The sequence below is a fragment of the Gracilinanus agilis genome, chromosome 3 (assembly GCF_016433145.1).
Source record: "Gracilinanus agilis isolate LMUSP501 chromosome 3, AgileGrace, whole genome shotgun sequence".
Lineage (NCBI taxonomy): Eukaryota > Metazoa > Chordata > Mammalia > Didelphimorphia > Didelphidae > Gracilinanus > Gracilinanus agilis.
Genome location: NC_058132.1, coordinates 102,159,783 through 102,177,733, shown reverse-complemented (window position 1 = coordinate 102,177,733; position 17,951 = coordinate 102,159,783). Strand labels below are relative to the sequence as shown.

At 43.0% G+C, this 17,951-nt stretch overlaps 1 protein-coding gene across 1 annotated transcript in view; it reads left to right on the top strand.

Annotated features, from left to right (window-relative positions):
- Positions 1 to 17,951, top strand: part of TENM4 (teneurin transmembrane protein 4) — a 215,150-nt gene that overhangs the window by 68,040 nt on the left and 129,159 nt on the right. Inside the window, exon 5 of the mRNA XM_044668931.1 lies at positions 14,280 to 14,426. Within this exon, the coding sequence (XP_044524866.1) occupies positions 14,280 to 14,426 (147 nt within the window). The remainder of the gene's footprint in view (positions 1 to 14,279; positions 14,427 to 17,951) is intronic.

The window sequence follows — 17,951 nt, the reverse complement described above, 5'->3', positions numbered from 1 at the left end:
CTCCAGGGTCCAAGCAGCCCCTGTCCATCACGGGGAGGGCACTGGCAGCCAGGACCAGCTCTGAGGGGCCTCCACACCAGCCTCACACCATTGCTGCTTCTGCTCCTCCTCTCCATTCTCGCCTTCCATTCATTTCCATCCATGTGTGTTTGGTTTCCTGCTGTTGTGATCCCATTCCCAAAGTCAGAGTGGATGGGCGAGGAGCCGCTCCTGGGACCCTGCCATTGTGTCCAGGCTCTGTTTCCTAATGCTGTTGGTTGATGCTCTTCCTCCTGGGACAGAGGCTCCATTCTGATGCTGTTGGCCAAGTTTCCTTTCCCTTTAGAGCACCTGCATTGTCTTGGGACAGGCAATATAGCGCTTACTCAACCCTACCTTAAATGTCCTGTCTTTTATCTCCCAAGCTCACTATCTGGATAAGGTAGTGAAAGGTATGGTCTTCCTTCCTCTATTTTCCTGTTGTCTTTGTGCGTGTGTGTGTGTGTGTGTGTGTTATGAATATTTGTGTAGATAATAATTGATATAAATCCCTGTGAACCTAGCACCACTGTCGACATAGAAACCTCTGCCCAAAAGGGACTTGGGGACCCAGCCCCAAGAGGGGGTACGCCTGGGGCGCTGTGCTTTCCCAGGTGCTCCGCTCTCTGTAGAATGCTAACACTACGTCTGTGTCCTTATTTCCCCGTGACCCCCTCCTCCTCTTCCACCCATCTTTTATCATCCTTCCCACCCTTCACTTCCCCTGACCAAAGTCATCAGAATTGAAGTGTTGGGAGCAGGGGGGATAGATTGAGAGGGAAAGAAACCTCCGGAGAATTGGAAAGCTCCCGAAAGCAACTGTCCCCATCATTTTATGGCATGCCCCATTTTTTTCCCTAAAGAAATAACTGGCTTTGGCATATCTTATCTTAGAAATGGCTCCTATTATGCTAATGAAGAGTTATGGTCCCCAGGCCTTGGATCGGAATGTTTTTTCTTCTCGTTTGCCTATTGACACTGATTAGGTGACTCCCAATTTCCCAAACAGATCTTATTTCTCCAAGATTCACTTCTCTGGGAAGCTCAGGTATTTGAGCACTAACATTTAATTGGAAGTTTCAGTTCATTAGCCAGTTTAATTTATGAAATTGTAATTGCAATGGCCAAATTGGCTTTTAATTAGAAATATTGACTGCCATTTCAAACTCTGGTAATGACTTGGAAGAAAAGCGAAGGCACTAAAATTTTTCATAGGGAAGTTTCTTCTTTACATTAGAGGAGAGGGACATTGAACCCGGCCAGTGGCGGTAATCAGACTGCCTGGAGGTTTGAGGTGGATAGAATGTCATTCTTTGCTCAGTGGTTCTGAGATCACACAATGAGTTAAAGGCACAGATGGACATGGACAGAGAGATTCTTTATTATAGATTCTTTGACATTCAGCACTGGAAGAGAGACCTTAGAACAGAGAATGGGAGAGGTGGAAGGGCCTTAGAACAGAGAATGGGAGAGGTGGAAGGGCCTTAGAACAGAGAATGTAAGAAGTGGAAGGGCCTTAGAACAGAGAATGTAAGAAGTGGAAGGGCCTTAGAACAGAGAATGTAAGAAGTGGAAGGGCCTTAGAACAGAGAATGGGAGAGGTGGAAGGGCCTTGAGACAGAGAATATAAGAGATAAAAGGACCTTAGAACAGAGAATGTAAGAGGTGGAAAGGCTTTAGGACAGAGAATGGTAGAGGTAGAAGGGCCTTAGGAAAAAAGAATATAAGAAGTGGAAGAGTCTTAGAATGCATAATATTAGAGGTGGAAGGGCCTTAGAACAGAGAATATTAAGGCCTTAAAGCACACGGGATGTTGAAACACAGAAAATGTGATGTCAGATCTGGGAAGGATCTTAGAACCTAAAATGTGAAAACGTGTAATATTAGTGCTGGAAGGACCTTGTGGGCTGCCTGTTCTAATCTCCTCATTTTACAAATGAGAATACTAAGTCTTAGAGAGCTTAAGTGACTTTTTCCAAATCATAGAAGTGAAAAATTGAACCTATGCCCCCTATTTCCTAGTACATATCTTATAATGCTTCTTGTTTCTGGTCACATAGGTCCAAAATCATGACTAAAAACCAGGGTTCTAAGACCTTTTGTGTCATGTCATGTTACTTCCTCAGACTTCCTATCTTGACTCCAGATATATTATTTTATATTCTATAGGGTGTCCCCAAAGTCTTAGTGCCATTTTAGACTGGTAAGACTTAACATTTCACCATGACTTTTTAACCCTCTGCAGTTATTGTTGCTTATATCATATCCCACTGCTCATGAGGGAAGTGGCCAAGTTTTAATTCAATCTTTCATCTTCCCCAGTGACTAAAAAAGTTATTGACATGATAGTTGCTGAATAAATAAATATTTACTAAATTTGACTCTAGATAAACCCAGTCTCATTAAGTCAAAATAAACAAGCTATAAATACATCTCTCCCTTCTTTCCCTTGATTGGAGAGGTGAGTTGCATAAACTACTAATAGATGTAGCTATCTTAGTTTTTGTCCCACTGTTCTGTTGTTGTATTCTTGTTTGTTTGGGGAGATTTTTTTGTTTTTCTTTTTTTAACAAGAGACGGGTCACTTTAATGTGGGGATATCCCAAAATAAATAATATGAAATAAAAGACATTGGTAATTTTTTTTAAAAAACCAGGAAGGTTAATGTCCTTGAAACTTTAAAAATAAATCAGTTCATGTGGTCATAATGTTTAGATCTGGAAACCTTGGAGAGAATCTAGTTCAGTCTTCTTCAGTTTTCAGATAAGGAAACTGAGACCAAGAGAAGTCAAATGACTTGCCCACATAGTTACAGAGATAAAAAAGTCAGGATACAAAGCCAGGTGTTTTGGCCCCCAGTGTATTAAGTACTCTCTCAATTCCTCAATTGAGGACCCTTCCCAAGGAGGAAACTATCATAATAACAATCCTGTCCATTTGTAGAGTGTTTTATACTTTTCAAAGTACTTTCAAAGCTATCATCTCATGGGATCCTCACAGCAGCCTTCTAAGATAATAAGAAAAGGAGCTCTTATTGGCATTTAATAAAAGAGGAAACTGAGGCTTTTAATTCAGAGTCTCTAAGCATGAGAGTGGAAGCCTTGTTTATTCATTCATTCATTCCCCAAACACTGACTAGGTGTCTCCCCTACGTAGAACACTGGGGAAGGGACAATGATTTCTTTTTTTTTTCTCTTTTTTAATAAATAGAACCTATTTCGAGGTGTATTAGAACCTCCCTTCCTTTTTTTTAAATTGAAAAAATTTTAAATAGAATTTATTTCCAGATGGGGGAAGGATTTCTAAGATTCTTTCCAGCTCTGACATTCTCTTTTCCAAGGGTCATTAGAATAAGGACATTTTAGAAGCCCCTTACTATGATTCTTTGTCCTCGGGTCCACTCTAATTTTGACATTCCATGAATCTGTGATTTTAATACCCCCAATACCCCAATATCCACTCTGTCTTTTGATTCTCACCACAGCCCCATAAGGTAGGTAGGGTAAGTATTGTTATTGACCAGTGATCAGATGTTCATCAGGTGCCGCCTCTGTGCATATCTCTGCTACTCTCAACACTTAGGGGGAGGAAGATGCACATGCAGTTTAGCCTCTGTCCTCATGCAGGTCATGTCTGATGTGAACATAGAAAACAGCAAGATCCTGCTACTTCTCATTCATTAGAGAAGCACAGAAAATAAAGAAATAAAGCACAAGAAAATAAAACTTGAGGTAGGAAGGAAATCCCTAGATTTAGAGCTAGAAGGGACATTAGAGGCCATCAAATCCAAGAGCTTTATTTTACAGATAAAGAAACTGAGGCATTGGGATAGCTAGATGACTCAGTGGATAGAGAGCCAAGCCCAGAGATGGGAGGTCTTGGGTTCAAAAATGGCCCCAGATACTTCCTAGACATGTGTCCCTGGCTAAGTCAGTTGTCTAGGCCATAGTGCTTTTCTCCCTTGGAACAAATACTTAGTTTAAATTCTAAGAGAGAAGGTAAGAGTTGAAAAAGAAAGAAAAAGAACCTGAGGCACAGACAAGTTAAGTGGCTTTCCTGTTTCACAGCTAGTAAAGTCATTCATCTCCTCCTTTCCCATCCTTTCTGTCTCTCCCTCCCCCGTAGTATTGAGGAACTCACTGGGTCCTAAGAGAGCCAGTTAAAACTTTTAGAAAGCTCTATTAAAAAGTTCTAGAAGAGGGTTGGGTGAAAGGTTACGCAGAAGCAATTGGAGAAAAGGAAAGCGATATAGTACAGGAACAGAATAAATATAGTATTGATTTTTATCACAAATGTCATTCCCCTTCTGAAGATAAGAATAAGCAAACCATGCATTTTTATTGTTATTTAGTCATTTGAGATTCTTCATTACCCTTTTTAGTTTTTGGTTTTTTTTTTTTGGCATAGTTACTGGAGTGGTTTGCCACTTCCTTTTCCAACTCATTTTGCAAATGAGGAAACTGAGGCAAATAGGATTAAGTGACTTGCCCAGGTTCACACAGCTAGTAAGTGTTTAAGGCTGGATTTGAACTCAGATCTCCCCGACTCCAGGCCCCTCTTTCTTTATATGGCTGGCTAGGTCAAGGGGCTTCAGGTAGGCAAAGGCCAGAGAAGGAGACAAGCCCCTATGTGAGGGAGCATCTTACGATGCAGAACACTGTCTGCCTTTGAGTCAGAAGACCTGGGTTTCAATTCAGCTTGACCACTTTCTGTGTGACATCTAGCTGGTCTTGTCTCTTGGCCTCGCTCGTGTTCCTTCGAAAGTGCAGAAAAGGAAAGCTAGGAGGATCAGTAGATGGAAAGCCAGGCCCAGAGAGAGGAGGTCCTGGGTTCAAATCTGGCCTCAGACTCTTTCTAGCTCTATGACCCTGGCCAAGTCACTTAAAGCCCCTTCCTTGGCCCTTCCCACTCTTCTTCCTTAGAACTGATCAGAGAGAAGTGAAGGTTTAAAAAATAAAATAAAAGGAGGAAGGAGGAAGGGGGCCTGGGTCTCCCAGGGTTTGTTGCTTGACAAGGCTCAGGCCTCTCCTCGCTTTCAGCGCTCGTTCCTTCGGCCCAGGCCTGGCGTGAGTCTCTCCAGAAGAGGTCATTCACGTCTCTTTGGCTCAGACTAATGGATGCATTTGGGGTTGGGGCTCTGAAGGAGCTTTCGGGGCGCTTCGGAGGATCCTGCTCTGAGAGAGTCGGAGGGTCCCTTGGGAGGAAGCCACTTGCTGCCGCCAGCCAGGCAGGGCCCCCTTCTGAAGCGGAGCCCTCACACGGGGCCGGAGGGTGATGAGGCTCAGAGCGAGCCCTGGCATTCCTCCCCAGCTAGGTCTGAATACAGAATCATCAGGGGATACGGAATGCCTGGGCAGAGATGGAGGGGAAGATGAATGGGTCCTCGAGGCTTGGGAGTCACCACACAGTCAACCCTGTCAGGTAGGAAGGACAACTTCCATTTAAAGATAAAACCAAACGGGCTGCTGAAGGAGTAACTTAACAAATAGAGCACTAAGCCTAGAGATGAGAGGCCTGGGGTTCGAATGTGCCCTCAGAAACTTCCTAGCTGGGTGACCCTGGGCAAGTCACTTGACGCCCATGGCCTAGCCCTTACTGCCCTTCTACCTTGGAGCCAGCACACAGTGTGGATTCCAGGATGGAAGGCGAGGGCTTAAAAAACAAGACAAAAAAGATGGAGGCTTAGCATAGTTAACTCACTTGACCAACCTCACTCAGTGAGTAAGTGGCCGAGCCTAGATTCTAGTTCGTTGCCATTTTTTCACCATGAAACAACCTCCGAGATCAAAGGGGTTGAAAGCAAGGGCTGGGTTTCTGGGAAATTCTGTGGAAGAACTCTGAGACCTAGCAGGGTCCCCAACCACTCCCCTGGAAGGGACTTCTAAGAACCCGGGGGACGTGCACTCCTGTTATTCTACTTGGAATGCATTTCAGCCTTTTGCAAAGAGAACCCTAAGTGGAACACATATGAACTAACATAGTGTACCTCCACCCAGTGACGTTCTCCCGTGTGCTCTTTGTAAAAGCAATAGAAATGTACATTGTTTGAGCCAGGAGGGACCCTATAGAACCTCGAATGTCAGAGCTGGGAGGGACCCTATAGAATCTGAATGTTAGAACCAGGAGGGACCCTATAGAACCTCGAATGTCAGAGCTGGGAGGGATACTATAGAGCCCCGAATGTCAGAGCTGGGAGGGATCCTATAGAATCTGAATGTTAGAACCAGGAGGGACCCTATAGAACCTCGAATGTCAGAGCTGGGAGGGACCCTATAGAACCCCGAATGTCAGAGCTGGGAGGGATCCTATAGAATCTGAATGTTAGAACCAGGAGGGACCCTATAGAACCTGAATGTCAGAGCTGGGAGGGACCCTATAGAACCCCAAATGTCAGAGTCAGGAGGGGCCCTATAGAACGTCAAATGTCAGAGCTGGGAGGGATCCTATAGAACCCAAATGTCAGAGCTGGGAGGGATCCTATAGAATCTGAATGTTAGAACCAGGAGGGACCCTATAGAACCTCGAATGTCAGAGCTGGGAGGGACCCTATAGAACCCCGAATGTCAGAGCTGGGAGGGATCCTATAGAATCTGAATGTTAGAACCAGGAGGGACCCTATAGAACCTGAATGTCAGAGCTGGGAGGGACCCTATAGAACCCCAAATGTCAGAGTCAGGAGGGGCCCTATAGAACGTCAAATGTCAGAGCTGGGAGGGATCCTATAGAACCCAAATATCAGAGTCGGGATGGACCCTATAGAACCCCAAATGTCAGAGTCAGGAGGGGCCCTATAGAACCCCAAATGTCAGAGCCAGGAGGGACCCTATAGAACCCTAAATGTCAGAGCTGGGAGGGACCCTATAGAACCCCAAATGTCAGAGCTGGGAAGACTTTTAGGACAGAGAATATCAGAGCCGAGAGAGGTCTTAGAACACAGAATGTCAAAAGCTGGGAGGGAGTGTAGAGTCCAGAATGTCATATCTGGGAATGTTTTTGGAACATAAAATGTCAGAACTGAAAGAGAACTTAGAATCCAGAATATCAAAACTGGGAAGAACCTTAGAACCCAGAATGTCAGAGCTGGGAGACTCCTTAGAACACAGAATGTCAGAGCTGGGAGGGACCTTAGAACCCAGAATGTCAGAGCTGGGAGACTCCTTAGAACACAGAATATTAGAGCTGGGAGGAACCTTAGAACCCAGAATGTCAGAGCTGGGAGACTCCTTAGAAGACAGAATATTAGAGCTGGGAGAGATCTTAGAACCCAGAATGTCAGAGCTGGAAGGAACCTTAGAACACAGAATATCAGAACTGGGAGAGACTTCAGAGTACACAGTGTCCAAGCTTGGCGGGAGCGTAGGGACCATCTAGTTCAAAATAGTCTTGTTTTATTAATAAGGGAACTAGTCCAGCAAGAAGAGAATCCAGTTACCTAAAGTCACACCACTAATAAGAAGTTGATCTGAGTTTCAAACCCAGCTCTCCCTATCGCAGTCCATCACTAGATCACATTGCCTCTGATGTTTATTAAGACAAGAAAAGGAAATCAGCTGTTACTTGTATCATCCCAGTGATGATGATAATAATGCTGTAGCATTTCCCCCTGAATCACCTAGATAATTGCCTCTGTTTCCTGCACTATTTTGTTCCGTGAAGCCTCCTGAGCTTCCTGGGACAGCTGAGGAAATCAAATGCCCTCTGTTCAGAGCCTTGTGGAGGAGAAAGAAAGCAATTCGTTGATTACTAATTTTAAGATCAGGCCTTCTCTCCCCCAAGACCAATTTCAAGTAGAAATGAGGCTTAACTGAAAGGAAGTCCCAGCTGTAGGAAGGAAATTTATAATTGGGACTAATTGGGGAAAGATGGGGAGGGAGGAATGGTAACTGTTCAGATCATTAACGGTGGCTGAGTCTGGCTACCAAATCCAAGAGGCTAGTCAAATGCCTGCAAATGCTCCCATTCTCTACTCCCAGAATAAGTTTTATTCATATTTGGGGTGCCCATGGCCAGATTTCATGATGGGAACTCATAGATAGTCTTTCCTCCCTCCCTCTCTCTCTTTCTCTCTCTCTCTCTCTCTCTCTCTCTCTCTCTCTCTCTCTCTCTCTCTCTCTTTTTGGCCTTGTTTAATTTTTAAGTCTTATATATACCATAAATGTGCTCCTAAGCTTAGGGATGGCAGCCTTTGCCATTGACTAGTCTTATATACCATAAAGATACTTCTAAGCCTAGGAAAATGGCAGCCTTGCCATTGACTAGTCATTTGACTGTAGCCAAGTCTCTTTCCTTCTCTAAAGCCTCAGATTCCTCTATAGCAGTGATTCCCAAAGTGGGCACCACCACCCCCTGGTGGGTGCTGCAGTGATCCAGGGAGGTGTTGATGGCCACGGATGCATTTATCTTTCCTATTAATTGCTATTAAATTTTTTAAAAAATTAATTTCCAGAGGGCTAAGTAATATTTTTTTTCTGGAAAGGGGGCGGTAGGCCAAAAAAGTTTGGGAACCACTGGTCTATAGTAAGAAAGAAGTAGACCAAATGGTCCCAAAGGTCTCTCCTAGCTCTAACATTATTTTCCAAATCAACAGATATTTAAGGTATTATGCTCTTTTTTTGACATTCTATTTTCTAAAATTCTTTCCAGATCTAACCTCTTGTGTTAAGTCTTTTAACGTGCTATAAAGTCCCTCCCAGAACATACATTCTGTATCCAATGTTTCAGCTCTAGCATTCTATGAATTTCTGAATTCAGTGCATCTCCCATGGTGAGCACACAGTAAGTCCTCAGCAAGTAAGTGCTTGTTGATTTGAATGGAATTCACACTAGCCAGATCATGCCAGAATCAGAATAGTTGAGCAAGAAGTGTCCTTAGAAGTCATCTAGTCCAAATATTCTATTTTACATTTAGAAAATTATGGCCCAGAGAAGAGTCCTACAACTTGCAGAGTAGAAAAGCAAGATACAGAAACAAGCCTGGAATTCCCGAGAAGCCCCAGAGCCCTGCCCCTAGCCTAGCCCTGACCCTAAGATCCAAGATCAGGAAGCCAGTGGGAGTAAAATAGTTTCAACAAGAACCATATCTTACTTAAAACAGCAATACAGTCCTGCAGTGTTTTATTGGTTTTTGACCCTTACCTTCTGCCTTAGTAACAACTCTTCAAATATATCCTCAGGCCCTTATTAGCTGTATGACCCATAGCAAGTCACTTAAGCTATTTGCCTCAGTTTCCTCATCTATAAAATGAGGCAGAAAAGGAAATGGCAAATCTCTTTGCCAAATATTTTGCCAAGGGAAACACCAAATGGGATTGAGTTGGACATGATTGAAACGATTGAATAACAACAAAATATTCTCATAATTATTTGATTCATAGAGAGCCAAGCTAAGATCTTGACCTAAATCTTGTTCCCTTGTCTCCAAAAACAATGTTTTCCCTCTGTGCCACACTGCCTCACAATCTCAGGGAAGGAAAGGAGTACAAGTCCTAGGATTCTTATTTTGCAAAGTAAATAGCCAAAGCTTGGGAGTGAAACGATCTGTCCACGGTCACAGTGTCAGAATTGGCTCTCCGGATCTGGACCTCTGACCCCAGGTCCAATGTTCCTTCTCCTCTGCCATCCCTTCCTGCTCTACGTAATCCAAAATGACCAAGATAGCCCCCTGAAATGGAGAGTTATCAGTGTGATTGAGGATTCCTTCCACTAGCACAGCCTTGATTGGGCACCTTCCCTGCGCCCAGTCTGTGCCAGTCAATGAGAGCCACATGTAAGAAGCATGAGATCCTTTGTCTTGAAGGAATTTATATTCTATCTTGGGAGACCAGATGAGTCTGTGCCATTGGAAGTCTAATCTTGACAGTGTGACTGAGGTTTTCCCTTCACCGATATAGAACACAACCATTTCTGCCTGACTGTTCTGTGGGACTCGGGGTTCTAGCCTCATCACTTATTGCACCTCGCTTCCCCTCTGGAGTCCTCAGTTTCTCATTTGTAAAAGAAGGTGATTAGAGTCAATGGTTCAATTCTAAACCTGTGATTCTTCCATAAGAATAACAGATATAAACAATAAGAATAGCACTTTTCTGTACCTCTAAAGAAGTATTATCTTCAAAACTCCTTGAGTTAGGTGGATATAAATAATAACCCCATTTTACAGAAAAAAACTGATGACCAGAAAAGGCAAATAATATGTCCAAGTGTCTGCTTTATGCCAGGTACAACATGTTCTAAGTGCTAGGGGTAAGAATAAACACAAAAACAGCCCCCCTGCAGAAGCACACAGGTGGTAAGTACCCCACAAATCCAACGCTCTTTTCATTCCACAGATACTGAGCTCTGTAGTGCTAGGGGATTCAGGAGGGAAGAGGAATGGAAGTGAATCCATTTTTAGAGAAAGTGTGATTTTTCTTTAAGGTAGCCGGCTGAGCTTGGCCATCGGAATGGCCACATTCTCTCCAAATGACTGGCTGTGGGATCTTGGCAAATCTCTTCCTCTCTCTGGGTTTCAGATCTCTCCTAAAAATGAGGAAGGAGAAAGGTTATAGATGATCTCAAAGCCCCAGCCAGCTATAATATTCTATAACTCCCTGTTCTAGGGTTCCGGGCCAGTGCTAATATTCTAAATGCCCGGGGTCAGCTGGGTTGCTCAGTGGATTGAGAGTCAGGCCTAGAGACGGGAGGTCCTAGGTTCAAATCTGGCCTCAGACACTTCTCAGCTGTGTGACCCTGGGCAAGTCACTTGACCCCTATTGCCCACCCTTACCACTCTTCCACCTATGAGCCAATACATAAATGTTAAGGGTTTAAAAATAAGAAAATATATTAAAAAATATTCTAAATGCCCTGTTCTAAGGTCCCCACCCAACCAACTCTAGCATTTTGCCATTGACTTACCATTCTTCCAAGGAAAAAAACAAAACTCAATCCCTCTTCATATTTTCTACTCTCATTCCATCAACTAACATTTATTAGGTGCCAGCTATGCTAAGAAGACACCAAAATTAAAAAAAAAAAAAGACAAAAAAGAGTTCAGTGCCTTAAGGAGCTCACACTCTAATGGAGTGATAACATGCAGGCAAGGACGTACAAACAAGATAAACACATTATAAATTGGAGGTAATCAACAGAGAGAAAACCCTAGCATTCATGGGACTCGGGACAGGCTTCTAACAGAAGGCAGGCGTCTTGCTGAGACGTAACAGGAGAAGATAAGGAGAGGGAGAGTCCAGGCTTGACGGATAGCCAGCAGAAATGTCGTTGGTCAAGATAATCATTACAGAGCCCTACCAAAAGCAGAGACCACGGGCTGCCAAGAATAGCAATTGTGGGAAATCCAAGTGGTTTATGCAGCTGTCCTTTTAACTTCCTACCCTCCTGTGGTCCTTCATAGTATTGCATATTCATAATCTGGATAATATCTTTTCTGTAGAGCAGTGGTTCCCAAACTTTTTTGGCCTACTGCCCCCTTTCCAAAAAAAAATATTACTTTGCGCCCCCTGGAAATTATGAAACTATTTATCAAACTCAGAATAGAATGTAATACAAAAAAAGTGTGGCCATCACTGCCCCCCTGGATCACTGCAGCACCCACCAGGGGGCGGTGGCGCCCACTTTGGGAATCACTGCTGTAGAGTATTTTAAAAACCTTAGAAAACCTTTTAAAAACCTGGTTGATATGAAATTTTAAAGGCCACCTCTCTGTTTGAGTTCAGGCACTCAGATGATTCATTCATTCAGCAAACATTGATGTACCGCCTACTCCGAAAAGGGTTTACTGCTACCTTCCAAGGGAGATGCAAAGGCGCATAAAAGTGTGTCTTTGCTCTCAAGGAGCTTATTCATAGCTTATAGGAATAAGACAGGAACACTGAGAGCTAAAACACAAATCAGAACATGATCCATTCAGAAACCAAGTAGAGAGGCTTTGAATCATAGTGTTAGGGCTAAAAGGATCCTCTTCTACCTTCTTTATTTACAGATCAGTAAACTAAGGACAGAGGGATGGAACCCTTTTCCTGGGGTTACACTGTCAATTAGTAGCAGAGTTGAGACTAGAATCTGTGCTAGAATCCTGATTCTCAAACCAGCATTCAAGAGATGAATATATTTCCTCCATACCCTGGTACTCTTTGGAAATTGGACTTAATGTTAACACGAGTACCTTTTTTTAAAAACCCTTAACTTGTACTCAAGGCAGAAGAGTGGTAAGGGCTAGGCAATGTGGGTTAAGTGACTTGCCCAGGGTCACACAGCTAGGAAGTGTCTGAGATAGGATTCGAATGCATCTTCTGCTTTTTAATCCTTACCTTTCATCTTAGAATCAGTGCTAAGAATTGGTTCCAAAGCAGAAGAGCAATAAAGGCCAAGCAATGGGAGATAAATGACTCATCTAGGGTCACAAAACTAGAAAGTATCTGAGGCTAGATTTGAACCCAAGATCTCCTGTCTCTGGACCTGGCTCTCAATCCACTAAGTTACCTAGTTGCCCCCAGCATAAGTACCTTTTGCAATAGTAATTTGTAGGACTGATTGTTGAATAAGGAAATGGCAAACCACTCCAGTGTCTTTGCCAAGAAAACTCCAAATGAGGGGCAGCTGGTGGCTTAGTGGATAGATCATCAAACCTAAAGATGAAAGGACCTGGGTTCAAATTTGGTCTCAGACACTTCCTAGCTGTGTGACCCTAGACAGGTTACTTAACCCCATTTGCCTAGCTTGTACTGTTCTTCTGCCTTGGAACTGATACTTAGGAAAGGAAGGAAGGAAGAAGAGAAAGGAAATGAGGAAGGAAGGAAGGAAAGGGAAGAAGGAAGAAAAAGGAGGAAAAGAAGGAAGAAGAGGGAAGAAAAGAAGGAAGGAAGGAAAAGGAGGAAAGGAAGGAAGAAGAGAAAAGAAAAAAGGAAGTGAGGAAGGAAGAAAGGAAGAAAGAGGAGGAAGGAAATGAGGAAGAAAGGAAAGAAAGGAAGGAAGGAAAGAAGGAAAGAAGGAAAAGGAAGAAGGGAGGAAAGAAGGAAAAGGAAGAAGAGAGGAAGGAAAGAAGGCAGGCAGGCATTTTGGGTCTGCCTAGACTTGAACTTCCAGGTATCTCTGCCTTAGCCAGTTAATGTAGAATCATCACCAAAGACATATACAAAAAATTTCCATACTAAGTGTAAATAACAGGATGAAAAATTATAAACATATGTATGACCCAATAATATAGACAAGGCCACACATACCTCCATGTGCTCTCGGGCAGACTGCTTAACTTTGGCCATCAGGTCCCTCCTCTGTTAAATGGTGGCACAGCCATGTAGCACAGAGAATAGAATTCCAGGTCTGGATTCAGGTACATTCAGCTTTCTGAGTTCAAAGCCAGTCTCAGACACTTATTAGCTATATGACTCTGGGAAAATCACTTAACCCTGTTTGCCTCAGTTTCCCCTTCTGTAAAGTGAGCTTGAGAAGGAAATGATAAACCACTCCAATATCTTTCAAGAAAACTCTAAATGATATCACAGAGTCAAACATGACTGAACAACAACAAAAATAACACTTCAACTCTTTGTTTAATAGTTGTTACAAAGAAATCACTGTATAAACCTAAAAGCACTGTGTAAATGTGAGCTGTCTGCTTTTATTGTTGTTGTTACTGAGCAGAGAATTTTCTCTGCTGTGAATAGCTGAGTGCAGCCATCGTCACAAAAATGCTGAGAAGACACAAGTAGGCTTTTAGTTCTGAATAGAATCATAGGATGGAAATAATCCCAGAAAGCAGTATTGTTTGAGTTGAAGAAGTGTCACCACCAAATTAGCATCATAGAATTTAGACCTGGAAGGATCCTTAGAAACCCAGCAGCCAAAGGACCAAAAGCTAGAAAGGACCTAAGAAATCTTCCAGTAGACCCTATCCCTTTGCAGATGAGGAAGCTGAGGCCTGCAGGGGGGGTTTAAGTGGTTTCCCAACAGGATTTGGAGTCCCAGACTCCCAACTCCAAACCTAGTGTTATTTCCACTACCCTACACCTCACTGTGTCTAGGAATGGATCATTTGTCCCCTCTAAACCTTAATTTTCCTTATTTATAAAACAAGAGTGATAAGACTTCCATTCCTATGAGGAAAGCATTTTGGAAACTGCCAAGCATTATCCAAGCGTGAGCTGTCTGGTTAGGGGAAAGAGTCTCCTACTAGGACTGTTAATCAATGTTGTTTCTTAAATCATGCTTTTGTCTTTGCATGTCCCAAACTATCTATACATGAATCTCGACATTTTGCCTTGCAGAAGGCTGTCCTGGTTTGTGCAACGGGAATGGCAGATGTACCCTGGACCTGAACGGATGGCACTGCGTGTGTCAGCTAGGCTGGAGAGGAGCCGGCTGTGACACCTCCATGGAGACCGCGTGTGGCGATGGCAAAGACAACGATGGAGGTAAGCTTTGGCGGCTTGGACCCTTAAGGAAAGGGCAAAAGAACTGCCTAGGAACTATGGCCAGGGGCAGCTCTTCAGCCAAAAAAGGGCAGTCGAAGAGGATGCTGGACTCTTGAGAGAAGGTGGCAAAAGCAAATAACTCCACATGGCTAGCTAAAGTGTCTTTTAATAAAACTCCTGACAGAGTAAGAGGAATAGGATTAAATAGTTGATGGTTAATTAACTATATGACCTTGGCAAACCACTAACAAAACAAAAATAATAATCACAAGGGAATCTATCTAGGTGGCTCAGGGATGGACAACCAGGTCAGGAGACAGGAGGTCCTGGCTTCAAGTAGGGTCTCAGACACTTCCTAGCTAAGTGATCTTGGATGAGTCACTTAATCCTGTTGTGTGGAGATGCAAGGATTCATCAACTGAAGCAAGCATCTCCACACAACAATCCCCATTGCCTAGCCATGACCTCTATTCTGCCTTGGAACTTAGAATCAATTCTTAGACAGAAGATAAGGGTTTAAAAAATAAAAGGACATTATCAACCATGTATTCCTACTTCTTTACTAAAGGCAACAACAATCCAAAGATAATTAATGTTTATAATGTGCCTTTAGACCATTCTATAAATGCCAGGCATTGTTGTTGCTGCTGTTGTTATCATGATTACTATTTTTTTTAAACATCAAAGTTCAGAAGGAGGACATTTAACACTAAAGTTTAGGGGGAAAGACAATGAGTTCAATGTTGAGTTTAAAATGTCTGTCCAGTTTGAGATGTCCAAAAGGTCGTTGGGGATTGTAATGGTGAGGCACCAGGGATGTTAACTATTATTATTAAAATGTAACTAAATGGTTTGTGGGTTCACACTGGGTTGAAGGAGAGACAGGACCAACCAGGATAGGGAGACCAGGGTTTACTGCCAAGCTTTTAACTGTCACAGGAATGACAGTTAGGCCCAACAGTCATTCAGCCTACCTAGGCCAGGGTCTATGGAAGCAGCAGGCAAAGGTAAAAGTATATAACAGTTTAATTGAGGGAAATAATAATGAAGGATGGGAATAAGGGATTCTCTACTTACAACCTAAGGGCAAACCACAGGGGCAGGGGAAGGACTTGACTACACTATTCTATTGACCTAAGCCAGGCATGGCCCAAAGGAAGCAGTACTGAAGTCACAGGGAAAGTTCCTCCAAACCTGGTTCCATCCAGGTTTGGTCAGCTCAGCCAAAGGGCCTGAGGATGGCTTTCAGTTGGGGTCTCACAGTAAATCCAAGGATGGTCACAGGATGCCAAGAGTCAACTCCACCAGGACAGATGATCCAAGGTACCCAGGTAGGGAGAGTGAGTTTGAAATGCTGTCCACCAGATCACAAACCACCTCCCCACTTGGTGCTGCTCTGCAGGTCTGTTGTCCACTGCTGAAAGCCTCCACCTCTCAGGATCCCAGGGAATCTGGATGCAGTTTTTCCCTAACTCTGGGATCTCCCAGGGTTAGCAACAGTTATGTCCCCAACCACTAATGTAATCTCTCTCAGAGTTCAAGCCCCACTTCCTGCTCCTTCATTCCATCTTGGAATCCTCCAGCCCTTCCTGCTAGGTCCAACACTATTACTAAATTAATTGCTAAATAACCCTCACAAAAGGATACAAGATTATAGGTGAGGTTAGGGCAGGACAGATAGATTTGAGAATCATCAGCATAGAGGTGGTCATTAAATCTATTGAAGCTGATGAGATGACCAGGTGAAGGAGTGTAAAAGAAGAGAAGACTCCAGGACAGAGCTCTGAGGGACACCTATGGTGGCTTACGATAACCCTAACCAGTTTCAACTGACATCTTCTTGAATGTACCCAGGGATGGGGACCTCACTCCTTCCTGAGGCAGCCCATTTAGAGATAGTTCTCGTTGTGCTTAAATTAGCCTCCTTGCCATTTCCACTCGTTGTTCCTAGTTATGCTTTTGTGAGCCAAGCAGAATCTGTCTAATCCTTCTTCCCCAAGACAGGTCTTTAGATACCTAGAGATAGCTATTATTTCCATAAGCCCCTTCTTCTCCAGACTAAGCATTTCCATGTAGTTTCTTCAGCCCATCATTATGTTTAAAGGCTTAAAATCCCCTCACAATACTTCTCTGAGCAGGTCCAGCTTGTCAGTATCTTTCTTTAAAAATGGTGTCCAGAATGGAACCAAATGCTGGTCAATGGCCAGGGAAAGGGATATTGGATCTAGGGCTACTCCTACTTTAGATCCCCTGACTATTAGTGTCAATTTAAGAGGTGGTAAGTCTTGAGAGAAGAAGAATGTCAATTATTTCTCTTTCAAATAGAAGAAGCCCGATAACACCCATTCTTAAATTCCAAGTTAGCAGATGAATTTTGAGTATGAATGATGGCTTCAGGCACAGAAAAGTAGAGAGAGGGCCAAGTTATCCAACTAAGGTTGATGTTAACTAGAAGTAGCCAACTAATTTGGTTAATTCAACCCTCTCCATATCACCACCACCCCCAATTATCTAGATCAGTAGTGCCAGTCTCAAGTAGAAGTGTGTCCCTGTGAGAGACATGTTGATTTAGAAAACCACAAATCCATATTATCTGTACGGTGTGGTATTTTTATTTATTTTATTACAGTATTTTCCAATTCCATTTTAATCTAGTTCAAGCTGCAGGGAGGGAGAAGGCAGTGAGTTTTTACCCTCATTTACATAAAAGTTTCCTCAATTAAACTCTGTGCAACCTCTCTACTTCACTGTGTCTCTGATTGGAAGCAGTTTCTAAGTGAGGAACAATAGGTAGATAGGGCGGTACTATACATAGCATTCTGGCCTTAGGCTTATGAGACATGATTTGGAAACAGCTGTAATGCTAAAAAATGGAGTGATTTTTGAAAATGTTTCCTCATTTGTAAAATGGAGGACAGATGAGTGGTGTAGTGGATAGAGTGCCAGCTTGGCAGACCTGAATTCAAATCCAGTCTCTGACATTAGCTGTGTGACCCTGGACAAGTCACTTAACCCTATTTTCCTCAGTTTCCTCATCTGTAAAATGAACTGGAGAAGGAAATGGCAGACACTCTGGGATCTTTGCCAAGAAAACTCCAAATGGGGTCACAAAGAATCAAACACAAGTAAAATGAATGAACAAAAACAAATGGAGACTTTTTTTCACATTCTCATATATTTTAATTTTTTTCAACTGTGAATTGTTTATAGTTATTTAATCACATAAAAGTACACTGAAATGTTAAGGCTATACAGCCCTAATTCCAAAAAAGAGTTCCAGCTCCTTATTTCATGTATCTTCCAAGCATTTTCCCTAAAGGATTTAAGTAGTTAAAAACAAACAAACAAAAACACAAACCTCCATACATAAAAAATATCCAAGAGGGGGCAGCTGGGTAGCTCAGTGGATTGAGAACCAGGCCTAGAGACGGGAGGTCCTAGGTTCAAATCTGGCCTCAGACACTTCCCAGCTGTGTGACCCTGGGCAAGTCACTTGACCCCCATTGCCTACCCTTACCACTCTTC